General features: G+C 41.2%; 1 protein-coding gene across 5 annotated transcripts in view; it reads left to right on the top strand.

Annotated features, from left to right (window-relative positions):
* The window catches only part of Reln (reelin), a 429470-nt gene that overhangs the window by 165308 nt on the left and 241408 nt on the right, over window positions 1-22754 (top strand). For all 5 annotated transcript variants that reach the window (XM_057758362.1, XM_057758363.1, XM_057758365.1 and 2 more), the window contains exon 4: window positions 16882-16952. In XM_057758362.1, coding sequence (XP_057614345.1) covers window positions 16882-16952 — 71 coding nt within the window. The remainder of the gene's footprint in view (window positions 1-16881; window positions 16953-22754) is intronic.

The raw sequence follows: 22754 nt of genomic DNA on the forward strand, positions 1-22754 counted from the left end.
TTACCTCTCTGGCCCTCCCCCCGCTATACATGCAAATAAATAAATATAAAAAGTATTAAATTAGATGTGCATGGAATTTGCGTCTACCAAAGAAAGTGAAAATTTGAAATAAATGGGACCTCGAAAACCTGATGTAATCTTTGGTTAGGGAAAGCAGTAAAACCACCAGCTAGTTGGTAGTAATGACTGCTACAAGAATGTAAGATGTTACTCCAGGGCCAGGACTGTATACTCCTGACTCAGAATAAATACATAGTACTTCACTTCTTAGGATATAGATGTCAAAATGTATAACAATTTTGAAAACAGTATGCTTAGTGTAGATGCTGTAATTTTGGTATGGGTTGAGTCCTTCGAAACAGTAATTTTCTGGCTGTGCTATACGGAGTATCAAGTACGCCAGATCTCATTGAAATTGGTCCTGTTCAAATATATCTCTAGAATCACTAGTCTAGTTTAGTATGAAGATATATTATTAAAACATGAAAAAGTACTTCTGTCTAGCAGCTCTTGACTTCCCTCACCCACGATGATCATCCTCACTCTGTTCAAAGCTTTCCCTGCAAATGCATGTGGCCTAACATTGCCCTTAAGGAATTTCACATTTTTTACCAGGAGCAACTGTCTGTTTTGCATTCGGTTATTGCCTTTGTTAGTGTTTCTATTGCTGCGATGAAACACCATGACTAAAAATCAAATTGGGGAGAAAAAGATTTATTTGTCTTATACTTTCTTTGTTGAAGGAAGTCAGGACAGGAACTCAAACAGGGCAGGATCCTGGAGTCAGGAGCTGATGCAGAGGCCATGGAGGGGAGCTGCTTACTGGCTTGCCTCACATGGCTTGCGCAGCCTGATTTCTTACAGAACCCAGGACCACCAGCCCAGAGGTGGCACCACCCACCATAGGCAGCACCTTCTCCCATTGATCACTAAGGCCCTACAGCTGGATCTCATGGAAGCATTTCCTCAACTGAGGCTTCCCTCCTCTCTGATGACTCTTCATGGTCTCAACTTGACACAAACCAACCAGTACAGTCACTAACCGATCTTACCAGACTTGTACTAAGACTCGGTCTGTTCCAAAATCAGGTTGGCCAGGGACAGAGCCTGCGATGTCCTCTCCACCCTACCGACATGGCAGCCCTGCAGCTTGCTTGACTTTATTCTGCTTCTATGTGGTTCTAAGTAAGTGTACTTGTGGGAGAGAAACAGACAAAAAAAATCGGCCCTTGAGACCAGCCTGGTCTACAGAGCTAGTTCCAGGACAGGCTCCAAAACCACAGAGAAACCCTGTCTCAAAAAAACAAAAACAAAACAAAACAAAACAAAAAAATTGGCCCTCATCCAGAAAAACATCTTAAGCATCTCTTACAATGTATCAAAACAATACATCCAACTGCTGTGGGTTGTACTTGGAACAGTTGTGGTCTTGCCTTAGCAGGGATAAAGTTCTTCTCTTCTTATGTCGACTACATTAAGGGGACTTTCAATTCATCATTACATCAATAATTTAAGATGTTTTCTTTCATCTAAATGTGTCCTGAGGCAGGTACGAGACAACTCATATATTGTAAAAAGAGAGAGTTCTTTATTCCAGTACTCAAAGTTCCTTATGATCTGCAGAAATTAAACTTTAGTTTAATTGAAATTTGGTTGTAATTTGAGGTTTTATAGCTTCCTTGGGCCACCTGCTGCAAATTTTAATGAACCCTTGAAGGATTGCAGCATTTGCAAATACCAATTTAGCTCTGTTCTCCGGTGTTACAGACATGAAAACACTTCTTTTTGTTTAATGTTGACCTCACAAAGTTGCAAAGGAAGCCGCTTGTAGGTTCCCGGCTGCTCAGCCCCAAAATAGTCACACAGAAACAATATTTCTTAAATCCCTGTTTGGCCCATTAGCTCTAGCTTCTTATTGGCTAACCCTTACATATTAATTTAACCCATTTCTATTAATCTGTGTATCACCACGTGGCTGTGGCTTACTGGCTAAAGTTCTGGCATCTGTCTCCAGCGGGGCTACATGGCTTCTCCCTAACTCCTCCCTTCTTTCTCCCAGCATTCAGCCTAGCTTTCTCCCATACCTCTATTCCCTGCACAGGCCCAAGACAGTTTCTTTATTAACCAATGGTATTCACAGCATACCGGGGGGACTCCCACATCAATCCCCCGAAATACCTGTCCATCTTGCAGAATGTTTGTATTTTGATTTTTTTTTTATTCATTAGTGTGTCTATCACGCACACACCAGAGGGGCATTGTGCACTTGGCATGGCTCCTGAGCACAAACAGCTGGAGGAGGACTGAGCCGAAGTTGGTGGCCATCAATCCCTAATGATCCTGCAGTTGCCACCGTCCCCTCCCGAGGGCTGGTTTTAGGCATGTGTGCAGCCATACCTGGATAAGTATACCCAGGTTCTCACACATGAACAGCAGATAGGCTTGTCTGCTAAGCTCTGGGTTTTGCTTTTAATAACAACTTCATTTAGATATAGTTAACGTATCACAATGTCAACTTTTTAAATGATTAAGTTGTTTTGACCATAACCACAGAACTATGTAGTCTTTATTAAAAATGTCAAAATGCCTTTTCTCACGGCAAATGTTTTGTACACATTAACGGTCAGCTTCTCCTTCTCGTTCTGTGTTTGCTGGAGCTGCTAGCTGACCTCCTGTCTGCGCATGTACCTATGCTGGACATTTCATGTAAATGGAATCACACAATATATAGCCTTTTATAACTAACGTTTTCCTTCAACATTATAAGGTGAAAATTAAGTACTTCATTCCTAGTTATGGTTTAATAATATTCCATTTCATGGATATGCCGTATTTTATTTAACCATTCATCTTTGATTTTACTTTTGTCAACTATTTGTGATGCTCCTCAAAACATTTGTGTGCACATTTTTTGCCTGAACATAACAATTTTCAGTTGTTATGTGCATGTATGTGTCCTTAAATGCATGTCTATGAGCATGTGGAGGCCAGGGGTTAATGATGGGTACCACCCTTTATCACTGCCTGCCTTACATTTTAAGATAGACTCCACCTCTCAACTTGAGGTTCACTCCTTAGGAAAGACTAGCTGGCCAGCAGAAAGCCCCTGGGATTCATGGGTCTCTATGCCCCAACCTTCAGATTTTACATGTACACAGCCGTGTTTGGCCTTTATGTGGGTACTGTGGTCAGTTTTGAAATCAGGCAGTACAAGTTCGCAAATTCTCTTCTTTATCAAGATCGTTCTGATTCTTCTGAGTCCTCTGCATTTATACTGGAATTCGGGACACGTTTGTGAATTTGAGGCATTTTTGAGATGTGCTTAGCCTGTGGATCCATTTGGAAGTTATTCCCATTGTACTTATCATTACCAATGTACTAATCCCATTACTATGACAAAGTCACCGTCAAAGGCAACTTTAAAAGGCAGGATTTATTTTGGTTTAGAGCTTGAGTATACTGTCTTTTGTGGTAGAGAAGGCATGGTGGTAGAAACGTCAGCCAGCTAGGTTTATCTTGACTTAGAATTTGAGAGTACCATCCTCTGTGGTAGAGGAGGCATGGTGGCAAGCCATGGACCAGTTGGTCACATTGCACCTGGACAGGAAGCAGGGAGGATGGATTACGACCCCAGTTTGCCTTCTGTCTTCTTCCTTTATGTTCACTCAAGGACTCCAGTGTCTAAGACTGGTTTCGCCAAATGCACTGGAAAGAATTTATCCTTCTGTTATCTAGCAGATGTCCCTGAATGTGTGAAATTCGTTATTCATCCATAGTATTTTAGAATTCACCAATGAAGTGATGTGGGCTTAAGATTTCCTTGTGAAAGTTGTGGGATTTTGCTGAGCATATAAACCTGTTTGGGTATGCATGTGCACTGTAGTACATGGAAAGACTGCTTACATACAGAAGCACATTTCTCTGCCATACAAACATTTTTATTAATTATTTGAGAATGCCATCCATGCATATAATGTATTTGGTCATATTCACCCCTGAGTCCTCCCCACAATTCCTCCAGAAACTTCCTCTATCTTGACTCCCTCAAAACTTTGTGACCATTTTCCCCCTATTGGAGCAATACCCTTAGTGAAAACTGATTTTCCTTCCCTCAACCTATCAACTACGGCTCATTATCCCCACCCTTCCGTCCATGATGGAATGTGCACTGAATTGACCTGCAGTCTCGAGTGGACAGCTGTGAGATCATGAGTCAGCTGTGCTTTCAAGTCCAGAAGACACTGACATTGAGTTTGGATATGTGGATGGAAGCCCAGAAGACACTAACGTTGAGCATGTGTGTATGTACACACAGACATTGAGTGTGTGTGTGTAGACACTGACATTGAGTGTGTGTATGTAGACACAGATATTGAGCATGTGTATGTACACACAGATGTTGAGTGCGTGTGTGTAGACACTGACATTGAGTGTGGGTATGTAGACACTGACCTTGAGTGTGTGTGTAGATACAGACATTGAATGTGTGTATGTAGACACAGACATTGTGTGTGTGTAGACACAGACATTGAATGTGTGTGTGTAGACACAGACATTGAGTGTGTGTATGTAGACACTAAAATTGAGTGTGTGTATGTAGACACTGACATTGAGTGTGTGTTGTACAGAGGCTGGAACTTGATCTTGGTGTCTTCCTCAATCATTTTCTACTCTCATTTTTGTGAGGGATCTCTTGATGAGCCTGACTCACTGATTAGCTGCCCATGGGGATCTACCTGTCTCTGTCCCCCATAGGTGGGGCTCAGACATACACCACCATGCCCAGATTTTATGTGGAAGCTGGAGACACAAACCTAATTCCTCATGTTTGCAAGCACTGTGCTGACTGAAACATCTTCCAAGCCCTTATTTATCTTTTTAAAAGATTAAATTACAAAATCAATCTCCTTTACTTACAGAACTATTTACATTTTTAACTTCTTGGATAAATTTAAGTGCTGTACCTCTTTCTAGGGAAGATATATATATTTCATCATAGCTGTTTGATTTTCTGTAATGTGACTTTATGCTCTCTTGTATGCCTTATTTCTTTAGAGTTAGTAATAATGCCCTAGTTCCTTTCTTCCTTGTAACTACCATACCATTCTGAGATACATAATAAATTCGAATTCACTGCAAAATCAAGAGGTGTATTATTTGTATCTTGTTCCTTTTTGAATAAGGCTTCATTTTGTCGGTCGTGTTGAACCAGTGATTGCTTCACTGTCTTCACTCTGGGGTTGTTTTTCTTGGTGTACTTCTCTGTCTCTTCCTGCGATAATGAACATGTGAGATGTTTTGTTCCTTCCCTCCAGGTGACAGCTATGCTAGGGCTACTTTTTAAATGAAAGTGCTATTTTCTGTGAAGTGCGCCGGCCTCGGGTGTGGCAGACGGCACACCTGAGAACGTTTCAGTTGATTTGTGAAGATGCTCTTTTCTTTTCCTGGAAGTTTTTGGATCTTCTGTTTGTCCCTGTTGGCTTTCAGCTTTTGACGATTTTGTAATGAACAGGATGTGTCTGCCTTACTTTCCATGCCAGATTCTTCCTTACCATCTCGCTCCTCTCGGTCCCAGGTCTCAGTTCCAGCCCTCTCTGCTTAGTGTTTCTTGAAACAGGAGCTCAAGGTTGTCATAGTTTCCTAGCATTCATTTCATTCCGCTCATGCCAACTCTTCATTCATGTCTCTTCTTAGATTGTCATAATTACACCCTGACACACCTAGTCAGCCTGTATTTAACAACTAAAAATAAGTATGATACTCATATTTGAAAGTTTCACTGAGTATTTGCATACTGTTTTTATAGGATCAAGTCAGAATCCATGAGAGAACAGTCTCCAATCCATGATTATTCTATTCACATAACTGATTTTATGGGAAAAACCTGTCAATCCTTTATGGATACTTTGGAAAAGCAACATTACAGATACTAAGCAATAATATAGAATCCCATAAATAAATATTTAAAATAAATTCAAATTTCCACAAAGCACTCATACTCCAAAATAAATTCCAAGTGGACCGAAAAACCTTTCTAAAATAAAATGTTTGCAAATATGTATTTAACTGAGGTGAGAATGAGAAAGTACTTCTAAGCCCGAAAATTTCTTGGTATATTAAGAGGGAACTGAAACATTTTATTACATGAAAACAAAACATTTTTCTTGAAACATTTTATTACATGAAAACAAAACATTTTTCTTTTTCAGTTTTTAAATTTGTTTATATCCCGTTGGTCATGTGTGTTTCTGTGTGGCATTTGTGGTATAGATATGCTTATGCCATACTACACCTGTGGAGGTCAGAGGACGACATATCAATTAATCCTCTCCCTCTCAGGTCGCCGGGCTTTGAGGAAAGTGTCTTTACTTGCTAAGCCATCTCACCTATCCTTTAAACTTTTCTTAAAAAAAAATCAAAGTATAATGACAGCAAAAGACTAAGAATAAACTTGATTACAAATATTAACTACAAATATAACAGTGGGCTAATAACCTAAGCCCTTAAGGAATTCTTGTAAGTGTGGTAGGAAAGCAAGAGAATCTATGCTTTGAGTAAGGACATGGACAGTTTGCAAAGGTGAACAATATCACCAGAAACTCACAAAATATCTCCACTAATAGCCAGGAGGTTAGAAATGAGAAGTAACAGTGCCCCTTGACTGAAAAGCAATGGATTGCTAATATTTAGTTTTGGCTGGAGAGAAGGCTCGCTGATGAAGAGTGCTTGCTGCTCCTCCAGAGGACCTGAGTTAGGATCCTGGCACCCACGTCGGGCAGCTCACAGCCACTTATTCCAGCTCCCGAGAATCCAGTGCCCCTCGTGGTCTTCATGGGCGCCTGCAGACACTCACACAGATACACGCACATACCCTCAAATAAAAATAATCTGGTTTTTAAAATGAGAGAGAATGGTCTGCTTTTCCTTGATAATCAGGCTGTTACCTGAACTGTGACTCAGAGTTGAGTTGGCTTGGGCGACTGCGGTGAAACCCTTAGGTTGGGTAGCGTGTACACATTTGGTTCCTAGAAGGACTTCTTGTAACACTGCCTCTCCCCACGTATGCACCTATGATGCCTTGTGCCACCCAGAGCTTTGCCATCTCTCACTCTCCTCTTTAACTGTCATGTTTTAATAATATTTGCATTTCACAATTGTACATATATGGGCTATAAAATGATTATATAGCCAATACATAAACATGTGGAATTTTCGTGATAGGAGCGGCGGGGCTGCATCCCCAGCACCTGGCCGCCTGCATGGCTAGCTTATGCCCCGAAATAATTACACAGAAACTGTATTCTTTTAAACATTGCCTGGCCCATCAGTTCCAGTCTCTTATTGGCTAGCTCTTACATATTGATCTAACCCATTTCTAATATTCTGTGTAGCACCACGAGCTGGCTTACCAGGAAAGATCTTAACCTGCATCTGTCTGGAGTGGGAGAATCATGGCGACTGCCTGACTCAGCTTCTTTCTCCCAGCATTCTGTTCTGTCTACTCTGCCTACCAAATTTTCTGTCCTATCAGAAACTGTCCAAGCAGTTTCTTTATTAATTAACCAATGAAAGCAACAGATAGATACAGACACTGCGCCCATGTTCCCAAATATGGTTTATAAATGTTCTTTTACATTTAAAGGGGGATATGATATAGATATGAATAATTTGCATATATAATATATATATATATAAAACAAAACTGACCTTAAAATCCATACCAATGCAAATTATTCATATATATATCATGGATTAATTAAAGCAAGCAAGTTAAGAGATTTATCACTTTATCACCTAAATGCTTAGCCCTTCTCTGTGATGAGCACATTTAAAACCTCTTCTCTTAGCAGTTTTGTAAAGCTGATTGACTCGCTCACCGTGCTAGGCAGTAGTTTTGTTTCTAACATCATCCCCTTCCCTGAGCCTGGTTACGTCCATTACCTCCAGGCCGGAGTCTGCATCCACCATCCTGATTTGCTCTTTGTGCATCTATATCGTTTTTACAAATGTGGTAACAGAAACTCTCTGCACTTGCTCAATTTCACTTCCCAGAAGCTTCTCCAATTCCATTCCTCTTATCACAAGTGACAGGATGTCCTTCTATAAGGCTGAAGCGCATCCTATCGTGTGTACGTGTGTATCACATGCTCTATATTCCATCTTTAGTCTCAGAACATTTAAATTCTCCTTTGTGCTTAGGGTCTGTGAACATGGGGAAACAGGCATCTCTTCAACAAACTGATTTCAGGTTTTCTGAGTTAAACGTCAGTGGTGGGATAGCTGGATCACGGGGTAGTTTATACTTATCTTTCAACCACCTCCCTTCTGTTGTGTGTGACTGCTGTGATGTTATATCCCTTCTGTCCTAACAGACATGAAGTGCCATTTTATTGTGGGTTGTTTTGTATTTGTTTTTGATTTTTTGAGACAGGATTTCTCTGTGTAGCTTTTGGAGCCTGTCCTGGAACTTGCTCTGTAGACCACTCTGGCCTTGAACTCCCAGAGATCTGCCTGCCTCTGCCTCCCAAGTGCTGGGACAAAAGGCATGTGCCACCACTGCCCAGGTATTGTGGTTTTATCTAACAGGCATGAAGTGGTTTTCATTTGCATTTCCCCAGTGATCGTTGATGGGCTCCTATTGGAAAACAACTGCCTAGGAAAATATTCATACAGATTCAGCTTCCAGGGCATGAAGAGGCCAATACAGCTATACTCCAGCATAGGAAGGCCGCATCTCAAGTGGGTAGCAGAACTTTCCAGTATCTTCTGTTCTATTCCTTTAATGCTCATGAAAGGAAAAAGGCTAAAGGACCATAGGGGCTCGCATCAAAGTGTGGTGAGCCAATGACCCCAGACAATGTGTAGTAGGATTGGAGTCCCTGTCTCTAGTCCCTAAGAGGGCCCTGCTTGAGGCTTTGAAGTTGAAGCCTAAATTGTAATGGAAGCCTCAATATGTTGGAGATGGCAGACCATGACACAATCCGTGAAGAAGGCTACAGGCACAGGGTGGACCCACTCCGGAAAGGGCTCGGTTTGCTACCAGAGGCAGCACCCAAAGAGGCCTGAAACTGTGTGCTGTGAGTCCATCACAAGTCCCCATGTCAGATATGTTATTGTAGGCTTGTTTTCCTTGCAGGGCCTCAGTTTTTGCTTTGCTTTCTTCTTTATGCCTTTATTCCTTCCTTTTGGTAGGGATTGTTTATTGTAGGATCTTCTAGAGACTCACAGTTAAAGAGATTGTCTTGAGTCTCCGAATTGACTTTAGACCTTTTGACATTGTCCAGGCTGGTAAAGACCAGAGGGGACATTCAAGATGGACTAATGAATTTTGCATTCTGGGTTGAAAATGAGGCCTGAGGGGAAGGGAGCGTGAGTGATGTCGTGATTTAAAATGACGGGCTGGAGTGTCAAGTTGAGTTGTAGTGTTTAATCTTTGTTGTTAACTTGCCTGGATTGGAAATCACCATGGGAACACGCCTCTTGGCATGTCTGTGAGAACATTTCCAAAATGTTTAACTGCAGAGGAAAACCCATACGCTATGGCAGGATTTCTGTCCAGGATTCAGTGTTCTAATTCGCGATGAATAACAAGGGTAGAAATTGCTTCTTTATTAGAAATCCCATTGGCTTTGGCTTTGTCATAAAACATTTAACAAGTTTGACTCTTTTAATATTTGTTGTGTTTAATTTTGTTTTAAATTCTCTTTCAACTTAGTACCTGTATTTTCTAAAAATAACCAGTTAATATCATTACCGTAACTCCTTATAGTTTTAGGAAATTTTCACGTGGTTGATTCACCCTGAAAAATAAGAGATATGCGGGTTTTCGGTGCTGCGTCACAAAGCAAACATTTGGATAAGGTCAACGTAACTCTTGACCTGTGGTGCAAATTCATCGTCTCTCTACAAATCTGTGGTTTAAACTTTAGAAACTACCCAGCTTGGGCTGCATGTGCAGCTTGGGTGTGGTGTAGACTCACCTAGTATTAACATAGCTCTGTGCTCCCTCTCCAGCGCTGCGTGACAGTTGCTTGGTCTCTCAGCAGTTTTCAGGTGCAGGCAAGAGGACCAGGAGTTCAAGGCCATCCTCAGCTACATAGCAAGTTTGCATCCAGACTGGAATACACGGGTCTGTTTATCTTGTAGATTAAGAAAAGGAGAATATCAGAGTTGTTTTGATTTGCATTTCTCTGATGATGAAGGATATTGAAAATTTCCTTAAGTGTCTTTCAGCCATTTTAGATTCCTCTGTTGAGAGTTCTCTGTTTAGGTCTGTACTCCATTTTTTATTGGATTTTTTGTTCTTCTGATGACCAATTTCTTGAGTTTTTTTATATGTTTTAGAGATCAGACCCCTGTCTGATGTGGATTTCACATCAGAATGGCCAAGATCAAAAACACTGATGACAACTTATGCTGGAGAGGATGTGGGGAAAAGGGAACACTCCTGCATTGCTGGTGGGAATGCAAGCTGGTGCAGCCCCTTTGGATGTCAGTGTGGTGATTTCTCAGAAAATTAGGAAACAATCTTCCTCAAGATGAGTGGATATATACCACTTTTGGGTATATATCCAAAGGATGCTCAATCATGCCACAAGGACATGTGCTCAACTATGCTCATAGCAGCATTGTTTGTCATAGCCAGAACTTGGAAACAACCTAAATGCCCTTCAACCAAAGAATGGATAAGGAAAATGTGGTACATTTACACAATGGAGTACTACACAGCAAAAAAAATAATGGCTTCTTGAATTATGCAGGAAGGTGGATGGAGCTAGAAAACATCATATTGAGTGAGGTAACCCAGACACAGAAAGACAACTATCACATGTACTCACTCATAAGTGGTTTTTAAACATAAAGCAAAGAAAACCAGCCCACAAATCACAGTCCCAGAGAAACTAGACAACAATGAAGACTCTAAGAGAGACTTACATAGATCTAATCTACATGGGAAATAGAGAAAAGACAAGATCTCCTGAGTAAATTGGGACCATGGGGACCTTGGGAGAGTAGAAGGGGAGGGAAGAGGAAGGAAAGGGAGTTGAAGAAAATATATAGCTCAATAAAAACAATTTTTAAAAAAGAGGGTAACTTTATATAGCTGATTAATGACTCTCTTTTCCAGCTGTGAAGGGACAGTCACTGTAGCTCCTCAGACCTCCTAGGTGTGACAGCAGAGAAAGGGGAGGAAGGAGCCGCCATTGTCCTCAGGGTTGAGATGAAACAGCAGGCGTTGTCCTTCATGTTCCTGTGAGCAAGTTGCTTCATGCCATATATTAAACAACCCTACACAAATAGGACTTATTTCATAAATAAAAAATAGTCATATTAAACCTTTTCATTCCTTCTTTGATAATTATTGGCTGGTAATAATACACATGGGGAGCAAACTTTGAACTGAAAAATAGTTTTCTTCTATGTTCAGGTCTTTGTAACTGGCTTCTTGGGGGTGGGTACTTTTTGTAAATTAGTGATTCCCTCTCTCCAGAAGTTTGACCTCTTTTGAGAGACTTCAATATCTGAAGAGTGACTATTAAGTGACAGTAGTGATTTCAATTTGTCTCTCTCCTCGTGTGAGGAGTGTGAAAGCTGGATGCTTACAGCAGTTTGTCCAGCGTCTTATAGCACATTCTTGGCAGTGTGTGGTGTTGAAATCTGGGCCTTCTCCGCGCAGCCAGAGCCTCAAAGTGCACACATCCCATCATCAAGTTCCTTGGCCAGCAGCTATTCTAGGAGAATAGTTGCCTGCACTTCTTAACTAACTGCATGAGCTATTTTTAAAATACTGAACGTGGTGATTACAATGAATCTCTTCATTTTTTTTGTGGGGGGGATCTATAGAATTTGTCAAATGATAAAACTGAGCAGCCAAACATGATTTTAAAATTACTTACTTAATGGGACTCTTGTTGGCGGGCTTGCTTTAGAGATCTATGTGTCTTCCCGGAATGTAAGTACTCATTACAAACATTTTGAGAAAATTGGTCTATACTCCAGAACGCTGAACAGTAAGGATATTTTCTGATCTCTTCTGAAAAAATTACTGCTAATTATAGAAAATTAAGTGCAAATAGTACCAACATAGTTATTAGCACCACAGATTTGATGAGCTTTCCTCAAAAAGGAACTATAAATTATATAAAATAGCAATTATGATACTGAATAAGGCTTGTCACTGTATCCCGTGGGTATCTACTCTTAAAAATATGGGATATGTATTCCTAAAAATATATTGTGGGTTAAAAATTGAAGATCTGCCTCTCAGAGCTTTTTAATTCTTTTAACATTTCTTGAGTGTGTGTGTGCATGTATGTGCACACCCATTTTATAATACATACATTTCCATGAATTATTTGAAATCAGATTATCATATCATGAATAATTTTATAGATCTGAGCATGTTCTGAGTAGACCTGATATCACTGACTCCAGTGGCCTGTGGTGGGTAGAGAGGTCATCTCCTGGGATGAAGCGACCAAACGCATGTTTGCCACCTGGTTTTTCATTTAGTATGGACCTTGGAACTCCTACTGTAGGGTGGAAATTTCTGTGGGAAAGTGTCTCCCCAGTGTCGTGAAGGTTATGAGAAGGAAAGGCACCCATGATTATCATGAGTCTGCCTGTGGCTGAGAATGTAGAATGGACAAGTGTTAATGAAAGCGTTGGTTTGTTTGTTGTCTTTGAGGCAAGCTCTCACTGTGTAGCCCAGGTTAGCCTTCAACTCCGTGTTGCCCAGGTTTGCCTGAACCTTGCAGCCCTTATATGCTCTGGCTTTCCGAGTGCTGGGGCTAGAGGTTTAGGATACCATGCACGGAACTGGTATTTTAAATGATGAATTTCCTGTCGGTGCTGGGTGTGTGGCCAAGATTCTAACTCGAACTAGAAAATAAGCCGGATTATCCAGAAGATTAAATTAAAGGTCCTAGAGGATTGGAGTAGAGCCCAAGCCAGAGCGGATGTGATATTAAAGTCAGACCTGAAAGCAGGCGCTCCCTCAGCAAGAGACAGAAAACTGCCACATTGTCGTCTGAGTCAAAAGAAGATTCACTGCTCAGACTGCCCGGGCTCAAACTCTGACATCATCTCCAGTTTTGTGACATTTGTAATCACTAGTTCCATGTCTCAGAAAAACGAGAAGAATTTTACAATCTTCACAGGGCTCTTGTCAGGATTGAGTTGATTTATGGAGAGCCCAACAACAGTGCTTAGCGGGTCGCAAATCTTAATTCTTAGTGGATGTTACAATAATAGTGTGGTATACCGGCCCACTTAACGGTGGCTGTGGCTTTTGCTTTTCCGAAGTAAAGAACCTGGGATAATTACACAGCATGCAGTGTTCCTCAAGGCAGGTTTTCATTACTGAGCCATTTCCTAGACCACAGTAGCTAATGAGAACTTTAGTTCTAGAACTAACTAGTCCAGGGACTCCAGCTGGACGCATCAGTGCCCTGAGCACTCCCTGCTCCCTCCTGCCACTCCCAGGGAGACTCCTGCAGGAACTCCAAAGGAACTGAAAACCTCAGACCTGAAGACAGGTCCCATCTGCCCAGGACAGACTGTGTGACCTGCAATAAGCCTTCTGGTTCCCTCTTAATGTGCTGTTGAGAGCTAGACTAGACTGGTGGCTTTCAGAATGCCTCAGCAAGATATAGAAAACACAGTACGCAGGGTACGTCAAATGAAGGCTAATTCTTCAAACACAGTTTGAAGTTCAAGCTTTCTGTCTTGGAATTTCATATGCATTTGCTGAACGGGAGTCACTACTAAATGAGTTTTGGCTTTGTTGGGGTAAATACCCAAGAGAGATACAGCCGGCTCATATGTTAGGTTTGCTTTAAGTTCTTTGAGAACTGTCTGCACTGACTGCCATAGAAACTGGACTGGTTAACATCCCCCAAGTAGTGTCCACACCATAGCCTCCAGACCCTCACTGTTTTTACCCTCGTGGACTGGTGCCACACGGAGTCACCATGTAGTTTTCACTTGCATTTCTCTGCCCAAGTGGTACTGAATGGTTTTTCATTTTTCTTGGCTAATTATATGTTTAAGAACTGTCCATCCATTTCCTTAGCCCATTTGTTACCTGAGTTATTTAATTTTGGGGGGGGTTGCTTGTGTTTGTGTGTGTGTGCGCGCGCATGTGTGCATTCTTTATATCACAGAGATCATCGCACATCAATGTTTTATTCACATTTTGATCCATGAATCCATGAGGCATTATTCACAGTCGCTAGCCTATGAAATCAACCTAGGTGTTCATCAACAGAAGAATAGTTAATAGTTAATGAATACCATTCATAAACATAATGAAATTCTTGCCACACATGGAACAGAGTGAAGTTACAAGGTTTGCAGAAAAACAGGAATGATAGAAGATCCTCAGTCTAAGTGAATTAAGTCAGTCTCAGAAAATAACAAATACTTCATCTCTTTTTCTTAATTGTGGGTCCCAGACTGTAGAAAAATAAAACCTTATATGTATAGGATGCATGAAAACAAAGGCAAAACTACGCAGTAGAACAAAAGAGACCGGTGGGGGGGGATGAAGAAGAGGGGGGGAAGGGGCTAGGAGGAGTATACCTAAAGCGCCTTATATTCTTGTGTAGAAATTGCATTTGTAACCAATATATTTTGTTTCATTTTGTTTTTTATTTTACATCCCGGCAACAGTTTAACATAATTTAAAGACAAATTATATTTTTTTTAAAAAAAAAAGCTTTAAGAAAAATAGAAGTTTTACCTAGATGAACTCAAAGGTCCCTTCAGCTACTGTTCTGCCATATGTGCTGAGATGCTTATAAAATTGTTCAAACATTGAGCCAATATTGTGAAATAAACCTATGGGTAAAGGCACTGTATCCCAGCTCTGGAGTTGCTGAGTATCTGGAAGAACAGTATGGAGTAACACAGCACGGTGTTTTTTCATACTTGAAATAGAGATAAGGGCAGCTTCTGTGACAGGTCTCTCACCTCAGCGCTTTGACGCATCCTGGTTATGGAGAGCACACACGGCCAGATGCTAACTAACTCTGTGGGCAAGAAGAACAATTGTAACAGGAATACTGCCAGCTCACAAAACCATTCTCTTCAGCGCTGTATGCTGTAACCGTCCTCTTGTTGGTTGATTTCTGAAATAATATCCTTTTCAAATGAAGTGTTTACAATTACGATGCAGCGTTGCCATTAGAAGTAGATGGGAAACAGATCTCAGGAGCACTGGGTTCGATTGATTTGAAGATGGGTGAGGTAAATAAAGTCACCACTTTCTCTCTGGACAGAAAACCTCTACTGATAAATAGGTCTATAGGATATGTTTATAACTTGGAATGCCCAAATGTTTAGGCCTCACTTCAACTTTCTGAAAGTAAAGAAAACGTGTGTTTATAAACATATACACACAGAGATAAAGACGGCTTCTCCTTATAAATGAACTCCTCTTGTAAGCGCCACACACGCGGCGAGTTGGAGACTACCCTGAGCCTTCTCTCCGGTTCTGTCTTCTGTCTACACCCGTGACTTCCTCTAGTCTGCCAGTGTGCACGTGTGTTAATTAAGGTTCACTTTTCATAGTTGCACCGCTGTGGTGTGCTAGCGTGGAGTCGTATCACCTATTAACACTTCAGCCTGGACTCTTCCATCTTGATTTCCAGATAGTTGAAGCTTGATTAGTGACCTTAGGGCACAGGGACGATTCCATGGAGAGCAGAGATCAGGAAGCCCCACAGCTTGAAGTGAGAGGGTTCGTCCATGTGGAGCCAGAGTCAGTGCTACTGGCGGGATGTCAGGAGGCCGGCGGTACTATTGAATCCAGCAGATTGAGATATTGACCAAAGGGTGTCCTACCGAGGAGTAATGAGAAGACCAAGTTTGCCCTCTCGGGAGTTACCCGGTGTGTTGTCTATAATCCACCTCAAGCAGATGTCGGCAGAATCACACAGTTTTTGTCCTGGGGTGATTTAATGTGAATATGTTTTTGGACGGTAAATGATTTGCATGGCTTCTTTTCTAAAATCAAGTTTCTCGAGGACTCGTGAGTTTTTGTTCTAATTTCATTAAACAATCTACTTTACCTCAAAATCATTCTTCTGAAAGAAAACAGCTCACATATAGAGAACAAGTAATTCTTCCTTTAATAAGACATTTCCAATTATAGCCATGGGGTAGCAAATCTGCTGCAGGGTGCTGGGTTTCTCTCAGTGTTCCATATGCTTATTTCTGATTATAAGGAATTCCTGTAAATGGGGAATTACACCCTGTGGGTGGGGAGAAGGTGGATTTTGATTTTTTTTTTAATTATAAAAGCTGTGAAGAGCCCTCACTTTTGGAAAACATTCCTACAAAATATTTTTTTGCCTTAATTCTCCATGCTACATTGACCATTATTTCAGAATTCTAAAAATACTTGAAGAGAACCCGCCTCCCACACTGATAAGATACTCTACAAAACATTTTGTGTCGATGTATGGAGACCTTAGTAAGAGAAAACCCGCCTCCCACACTGATAAAATACTCTACAAAACATTTTGTGTCGATGTATGGAGACCTTAGTAAGAGAGAACCCGCCTCCCACACTGATAAGATACTCTACAAAACATTTTGTGTCGATGTATGGAGACCTTAGTAAGTGTCCTTTTCATACTTCTTTCTATCCAGGCTCTGCCCACACCTGCTCTCTCCAAAATAAGCCTCAGATATTACAATGTCTTCATCAAGTCAAACCTGCAGATAACAGTTGGCCCAGGGGACTAAGCCTTCATTTTATTTTTCACTTGCACTGTTGGTTTAAAAATGTATCTGCAGATTTCAATTATTTTTAAGAACGCTTTAATATCAAGTATGTTACAGTATTGAAATTCACCTTCTCCTCCTCACTTCCAGGGCAACCGCGACACACCGAGGCCAGGTGATTTTCAAAGATGCGCTAGCCCAGCAGTTGTGTGAGCAAGGAGGTAAGAACATAGCAGTCCTGTTCCTGTTGGTTCCGTCTGAGTTATTCACGGCAGGTCCTACGTGTTATGACTGGGCTGCCGTTTCATTAATGTTCCTTTATCAGAATGCTTTAAAATTGAATTATTGACCACTTCATGTCCCTACTCATTATTTATTCATTCCTTATTGATAAATATTGGCTTCTGAACATGTTTACCGACAGCAAACAAACCAAAAGAGAACGTACCCTATTTTCATAAAATTTTCTCCGGAATCGCTTTTAGTTGATGCAGAAGTGATAAATTTGATAGTAGTTATAAAATTGTGCAAAATGAATCCCCTTTGATTTTCCACTTAAGTTTCTAGTTAAATGTGTTTCTCATTATTACTTTACACTGTACTATCTATGGCCTTGATTCGATTGGTCTTATCATGAGTTGCTCATATAACTATATATTTAGATAGACATAATCAGTATGATTTTACTTAAGTGGCATTTGATAAGTTGTTGCTGTCAAACTTCTAATTATTTGCTTACAGATTCTTCACTCAAAATCCCCTCCATAATTTCCAAAACCTATTGTCAGTATTGTTTGGTTAAATTGACTTTTCTTCTATGACTTTCAACAATGTAGATATTTTAAAATATGCCTTAATAGGCAAACTCAGGAACTGTATCATAATGTAAATATTTTCCACATTATGAAAATATTTACTGAAAACAGAATACCATAAAAGCAGGGAGTATCAACATCATGCAAAATATATAATGTCAAAAAAAGCTACATCCAATCACATTTGCCAGTCCCTAAAATTTAAGTTCTCTTATGCTGTACGAAGGTGTAAGTCTATTATAATTGGGTTAGACTATTTAAAATTAAATAAAAAGCTAAGAATATTAATGGGAAAATTCTGAATGAATGAGGACAAAACCTATCTTATATCATAGTATTGAATGTGCACATAATTTAAGTCTGGTCCCTACAGTGTTGTTAAAAACTGAGCCAGGACTTGAAGGACATCACTGAGCTCTGCAGCACATAATCCACAGAAATGGCATTGGTGCAACCAAGATAAGGTGGGGGAGCGACCGCTTCCTGCTGCCAGGGAGGCAGCTGGTGCTGGAAACCCTGTGTTTATTTTGGTTCTTTCTACTTTTAATTAAAACATGATTTCTTCAAATAAAATAACATATTTTTGCATGTAATGGTTTTCTCTGCATAACACAAAGAATATCTAATATGTTTATGAAAGGAAGACCCTTCTCTATATACCACAGTACAGGGCCTTCCATCTATAATATATTTTAATTTATTGATTCTAATTAAATTAAGCAATTAAACAAAGCAGATTTTGTTTTGTGGCACTTGGAACCAGGAGAATTTAAGATTGCATTGTGAGCCAGAAATACCGAGAACGTAGAAGTATCTGGTGTCTGAGAACAGAATGCCGGCAGGTCATCAGCCTTGCTTCCTTTCCTCGAAAGACTGTCCTGCAGATGCTGTCCCAGCAGCTGCCAGAGGGCTGCCTGGACTCACAATCCCTCAGTTCTCATCCCCACCCCACTGGCCCTTCTCTCAGTCCTGCCTTAAAACTGTATGAGGGAGCCCTAGTCCAGAAGTCCAGTGCTCGTGTACCCCCAAACCATCCCTTTTTCCTTGACCAGATGCCCTTCTATGTCTTCTGTTCTGGCTGATTCAGTCTTCCAGATACTCATGCAAAAGGAGAGAAAGAGAGAGAGAGAAGAGAGAGAGAGAGAGAGAGAGAGAGAGAGAGAGAGAGAGAGAGAGAGAGCACAATAATAAAGTTGTAGTGTTTCTGTCTCCATCCGTTGTGATCACACAGTGGCCTTGTCTGAAGCTGATGTCTGTAAGATTGTTTATGTCCCACAAGAGGACACCAAGGCCTGCTGCGAGGGCTAAACCAGCTGCTAGACGTCAGTATTCTTCTCTCTCAAGGCTGAGGAGAGAGAGGAAGCCAGCAAGCCATCATTTACTTTTGGGTTTCAGGCTTTACAAGTCCTTTGCAGTCTGGGAACTGTGGTTGGAACTATGGTGTGACCTTCCTGGTTAGAAGAGGCTCAGCAATCCCCTGGGAAGGCTCCTGCTGAGCAAAGGCTCCAGTAAGGTCAGCCCCGAGATAACAAGTAGGAGCTCTTCAGCAAGGGGAGAGTGTGAAGGGTTCTTTTCTTCTTAAGCTTGCTCGTGTTTTCTAAAAGTTTACAATGAAATTATATTAATTGAGTGATAAGAGAAGAACACAAGTTCTCCCTACCCCTAAATTATAACTGTGAGGTTTGCACTTTGAAGGTGGAGGGGCACTTCTGCGAGCAGGTGGACTGAATTATTCCCCAGGAACTGAAGAGGAATGCAGAGTGCCTATGTCACTCCTGTGCTTGACTGTCCTGACTCTTAACAAGGCCTGTCCCCGTGTGTCCTAATTACCTTTCGAGTGTCCATGTCTCCCACCTGGAAGCCTTTGGAAAGAGGAATCATGTCTCGGTTTCTTTTCCTTTAATACATAATATGCTTGTCTTAACGCGTGCACTTAATAGATGATGAAAAATCAGTGTAAAGGATTTCCTATGGGAAACTTGCTACCTCTCCTGAGGAGCCTTTCCTGTGGAGCACTGTGGGACAGGCTGGCTATCACATAACAGCACTCTGTATATGCTTGCAAACTGTACATTCTGTCTACTAACAGTCTGTTAGTTAGTGGGGAGATGGCTCAGTCACTAATGTGCCTGTCCTGTAAGCGTGAGGACCTCAGTTCAGATCTCAACGCTCACATACTAAACATGGCATACATCCAACACTCCAACCTTGCGGTGGTGGAGGACAGAGACGGGCAATCTCCAGAGATAGCTGGTCTGCCTAGCTGCATCAGTCAGCTCCAAGCTCAGAGAGAGACCCCCCCTCAAAAACCAGGAGAGTGTGATCAAAAAAGACACGTGGCATTGACTTCTGACCACTATGCCCATGTGAACATACATGAACACACACATCACATTCATCATACATGCAAATAAATGTGAAAATTGTTCACAAATCTCCATTTCATCTCCAATGAATTGCCTTAATCACACCTTGGTATTTTTATTTTGTCTTATATTCAGAGGTTCTGGAAGTAACAGGAAACACTCTGCAGATGAGTTCTTCTGGTAGCCGTAGTGCAGACAACAGGCTAGAGTGTATCCTCATCTCTGCCCTGGAGAGGCTGCTGAGTTGCCCCTGCTGTTGGGAGTATGTGTGTGCATGTGTATAGGCTATATGCCCATGTTCATTCACTGGAAATAAAAACACACACACACACACAAAAAAAACCAGAAATGTCTACCAGTCTTCTCCAAGATTATTGAGTACCTACTGTTGCAAGGAGGGGCTGCTTGTTCGTCCCAGCCACTCAGCTAGCTTAGCCCCGAAATAAGCACACAGAAACTGTATTAATTAAATCACTGCTTGGACCATTAGCTCTAGTTTCTTATTGGCTAATTCTTACATCTTAATTTAACACATTTTTATTAATCTGTGTATTGCCATGTGGCAGTGGCTTACCAGGTAAAGTTCCCAGTGTCTGTCTTTGGAGGATCCATGGCATATCTCCGACTCTGCTTTCTTCCTCCCAGAATTCAGTTCTGTCTTCTTCGCCTACCTAAGTTCTGCCCTATCAGGCCAAGGCAGTTTCTTTATTCATTAACCAATACAAGCAACTCACAGAGGGGACTCCCACATCACCAACCGTGCTAGGGTAGGTCATGAGCTATGTCAAGGAACAGAGCCCAGTTGGGTGGGAGGCAGAAAAAGGATGGTCCCAGATCAGGAAGGTCTCAGGAAAAGGTAATACTGGAGCAAAAACCCAAAGAGGAGCCAAGGAATTGGTATATGCCTGTCCAAGAGACTTCCCAAACTGTCACTAAGATTTTAAAGACGAAAAATGGTAGTAAAGTGCTGTTTGGAGAGCTTCAATAAAGATGAAAATTTAGAATGGGCTAAAAACTCCGAAGGAAGTGGACTAGACCAGTTCTCCGTAAGAATTATTATTGGACAATCAAGAAAGAGATGGAATCATAAAATAATATGAATTACATAAAATTCATACTTGCTACATAGCCTAGAATATCCTTAAGGTTGCCTGATCCCCCTGCCTCTACCGCCCAAGTGTGTAATTGCATTCTTATACCCCCACATCTACTTCCAAGAAGACTTTTATTTTAAAAAAAATTAAATTTTGAAAATTCACGTGAATTATATGAGCCTGAAAAAAAAAAAAAACAGTCACCATTGCCAAAACCCTCTGAAAACTCAAGGAAAAAATTTATTCTTTATAGGATTATAAATCAAGCGTCCAGTGTGAAGCAGACGTGAGTAGGCAGCATGGCCGTGACTGGACCAGTTTTGCACACAAATCACAGCCAAGAATGGAGCAGGGAGAATAACGGTGTTATGTGTGTGTCCGCTGGCCTCTGGGCTTTTTGGCATACCTTCTTCAATCACACACACTGATTATTTAGCAAGGCCAGCTGTCAGGCTCAGTGGTCTGACCACAGGTATACCCTGTGGTGCCCCCAAAGGGTGCATGCCATTTATAAACCGTGCAGGGATCCTCTGTGGTTGGCTGGGTGGCAGCGGCTAAAACAGAAAATACTTCATTTCGGAAGAAGAGTTCAGACTTAATCTGATGCACAGAAGCTCAAGCAGCTCTGCCTTCCACTACCCTGGTAGGCTGTGTGGAGATGCTTACTATGGGCGCTGGGCTATGATCATGGGCTCTATTGTTTCATCCAGACATCAAATCCTTTCATTTTAAAATCATTTGGGTTAAGGATTGTGAAAATGTCAGCTGTGAGATCGAAAGGATACAAGAGTTGAATAATCAAACCCATAAAGTAGACAGGGTATCAAACTTAGATGTGTTCCTCAAAAACTTCAAATGTAACTGTAGCACAGGTTCTAATAGGTCCTCATAATTAATGTCTGGAGTCAGATATCGGGGGAAATGCTGAGATATCAGAGAGATGAAGGAGCAAAACCTTAGAACTTACGTCCGTGTACAAGGTCAGGGTCAGGTGTATTTCAGTGGCCAAGCTAATAATGGTGGTCTGTTGTAATAAGAGCGGCAGGGCTGCTTCCCACCGCCACCCGGCTAGCTTTACCCGAAATAATTACACCGGAATCTGTATTCTTTTGATCACTGCCTGGCCCCTTAGTTCCGGCCTCTTATTGGCTAGCTCTTACATATTGATCTAACCCATTTCTAATATTCTGTGTAGTACCATGAGCTGGCTTACCAGGAAGGATCTTAACCTGCGTCTGTCTGGAGTGGGAGAATCATGGCGACTCCTTACTCGGCTTCTTTCTCCCAGCATCCTGTTCTGTTTACTCCGCCTACCTAATTTTTGTCCTATTAAAGGGGCCAAGGCAGTTTCTTTATTACTTAACCAATGAAACAACAGATAGAAAGATGACCCACCTCCATCATTTCCCCTTTTTCTGTTTAAACAAAAAAGAAAGGCGTTCACTTTGACATAGTAAAATTACATATAACAGTTATCAAGCAAGAATTACAGTTACAATATTTATATCTATTTTATCTTTTATCATAACTAAGGAAAACTATAACTATCTATCCATTCTTCAACTCCATCAAAGACTCCAGAAGGATATAATATTACCTAAGTAAACAAGAAATAAGAAACTTCAAACTTTAGAAATGACAGAGACATCTCGCTGCCTGGACAGTCACCCAAAGTTTCTCTGTACCGTTGGGGCATCTGTCTTCAGCCTTCAGGCCCATAGTATCCAGCAGACATTTTCATCAAGCAG

This window comes from Chionomys nivalis, chromosome 26 (assembly GCF_950005125.1).
Source record: "Chionomys nivalis chromosome 26, mChiNiv1.1, whole genome shotgun sequence".
In the NCBI taxonomy this organism is placed as follows: Eukaryota; Metazoa; Chordata; class Mammalia; order Rodentia; family Cricetidae; genus Chionomys; species Chionomys nivalis.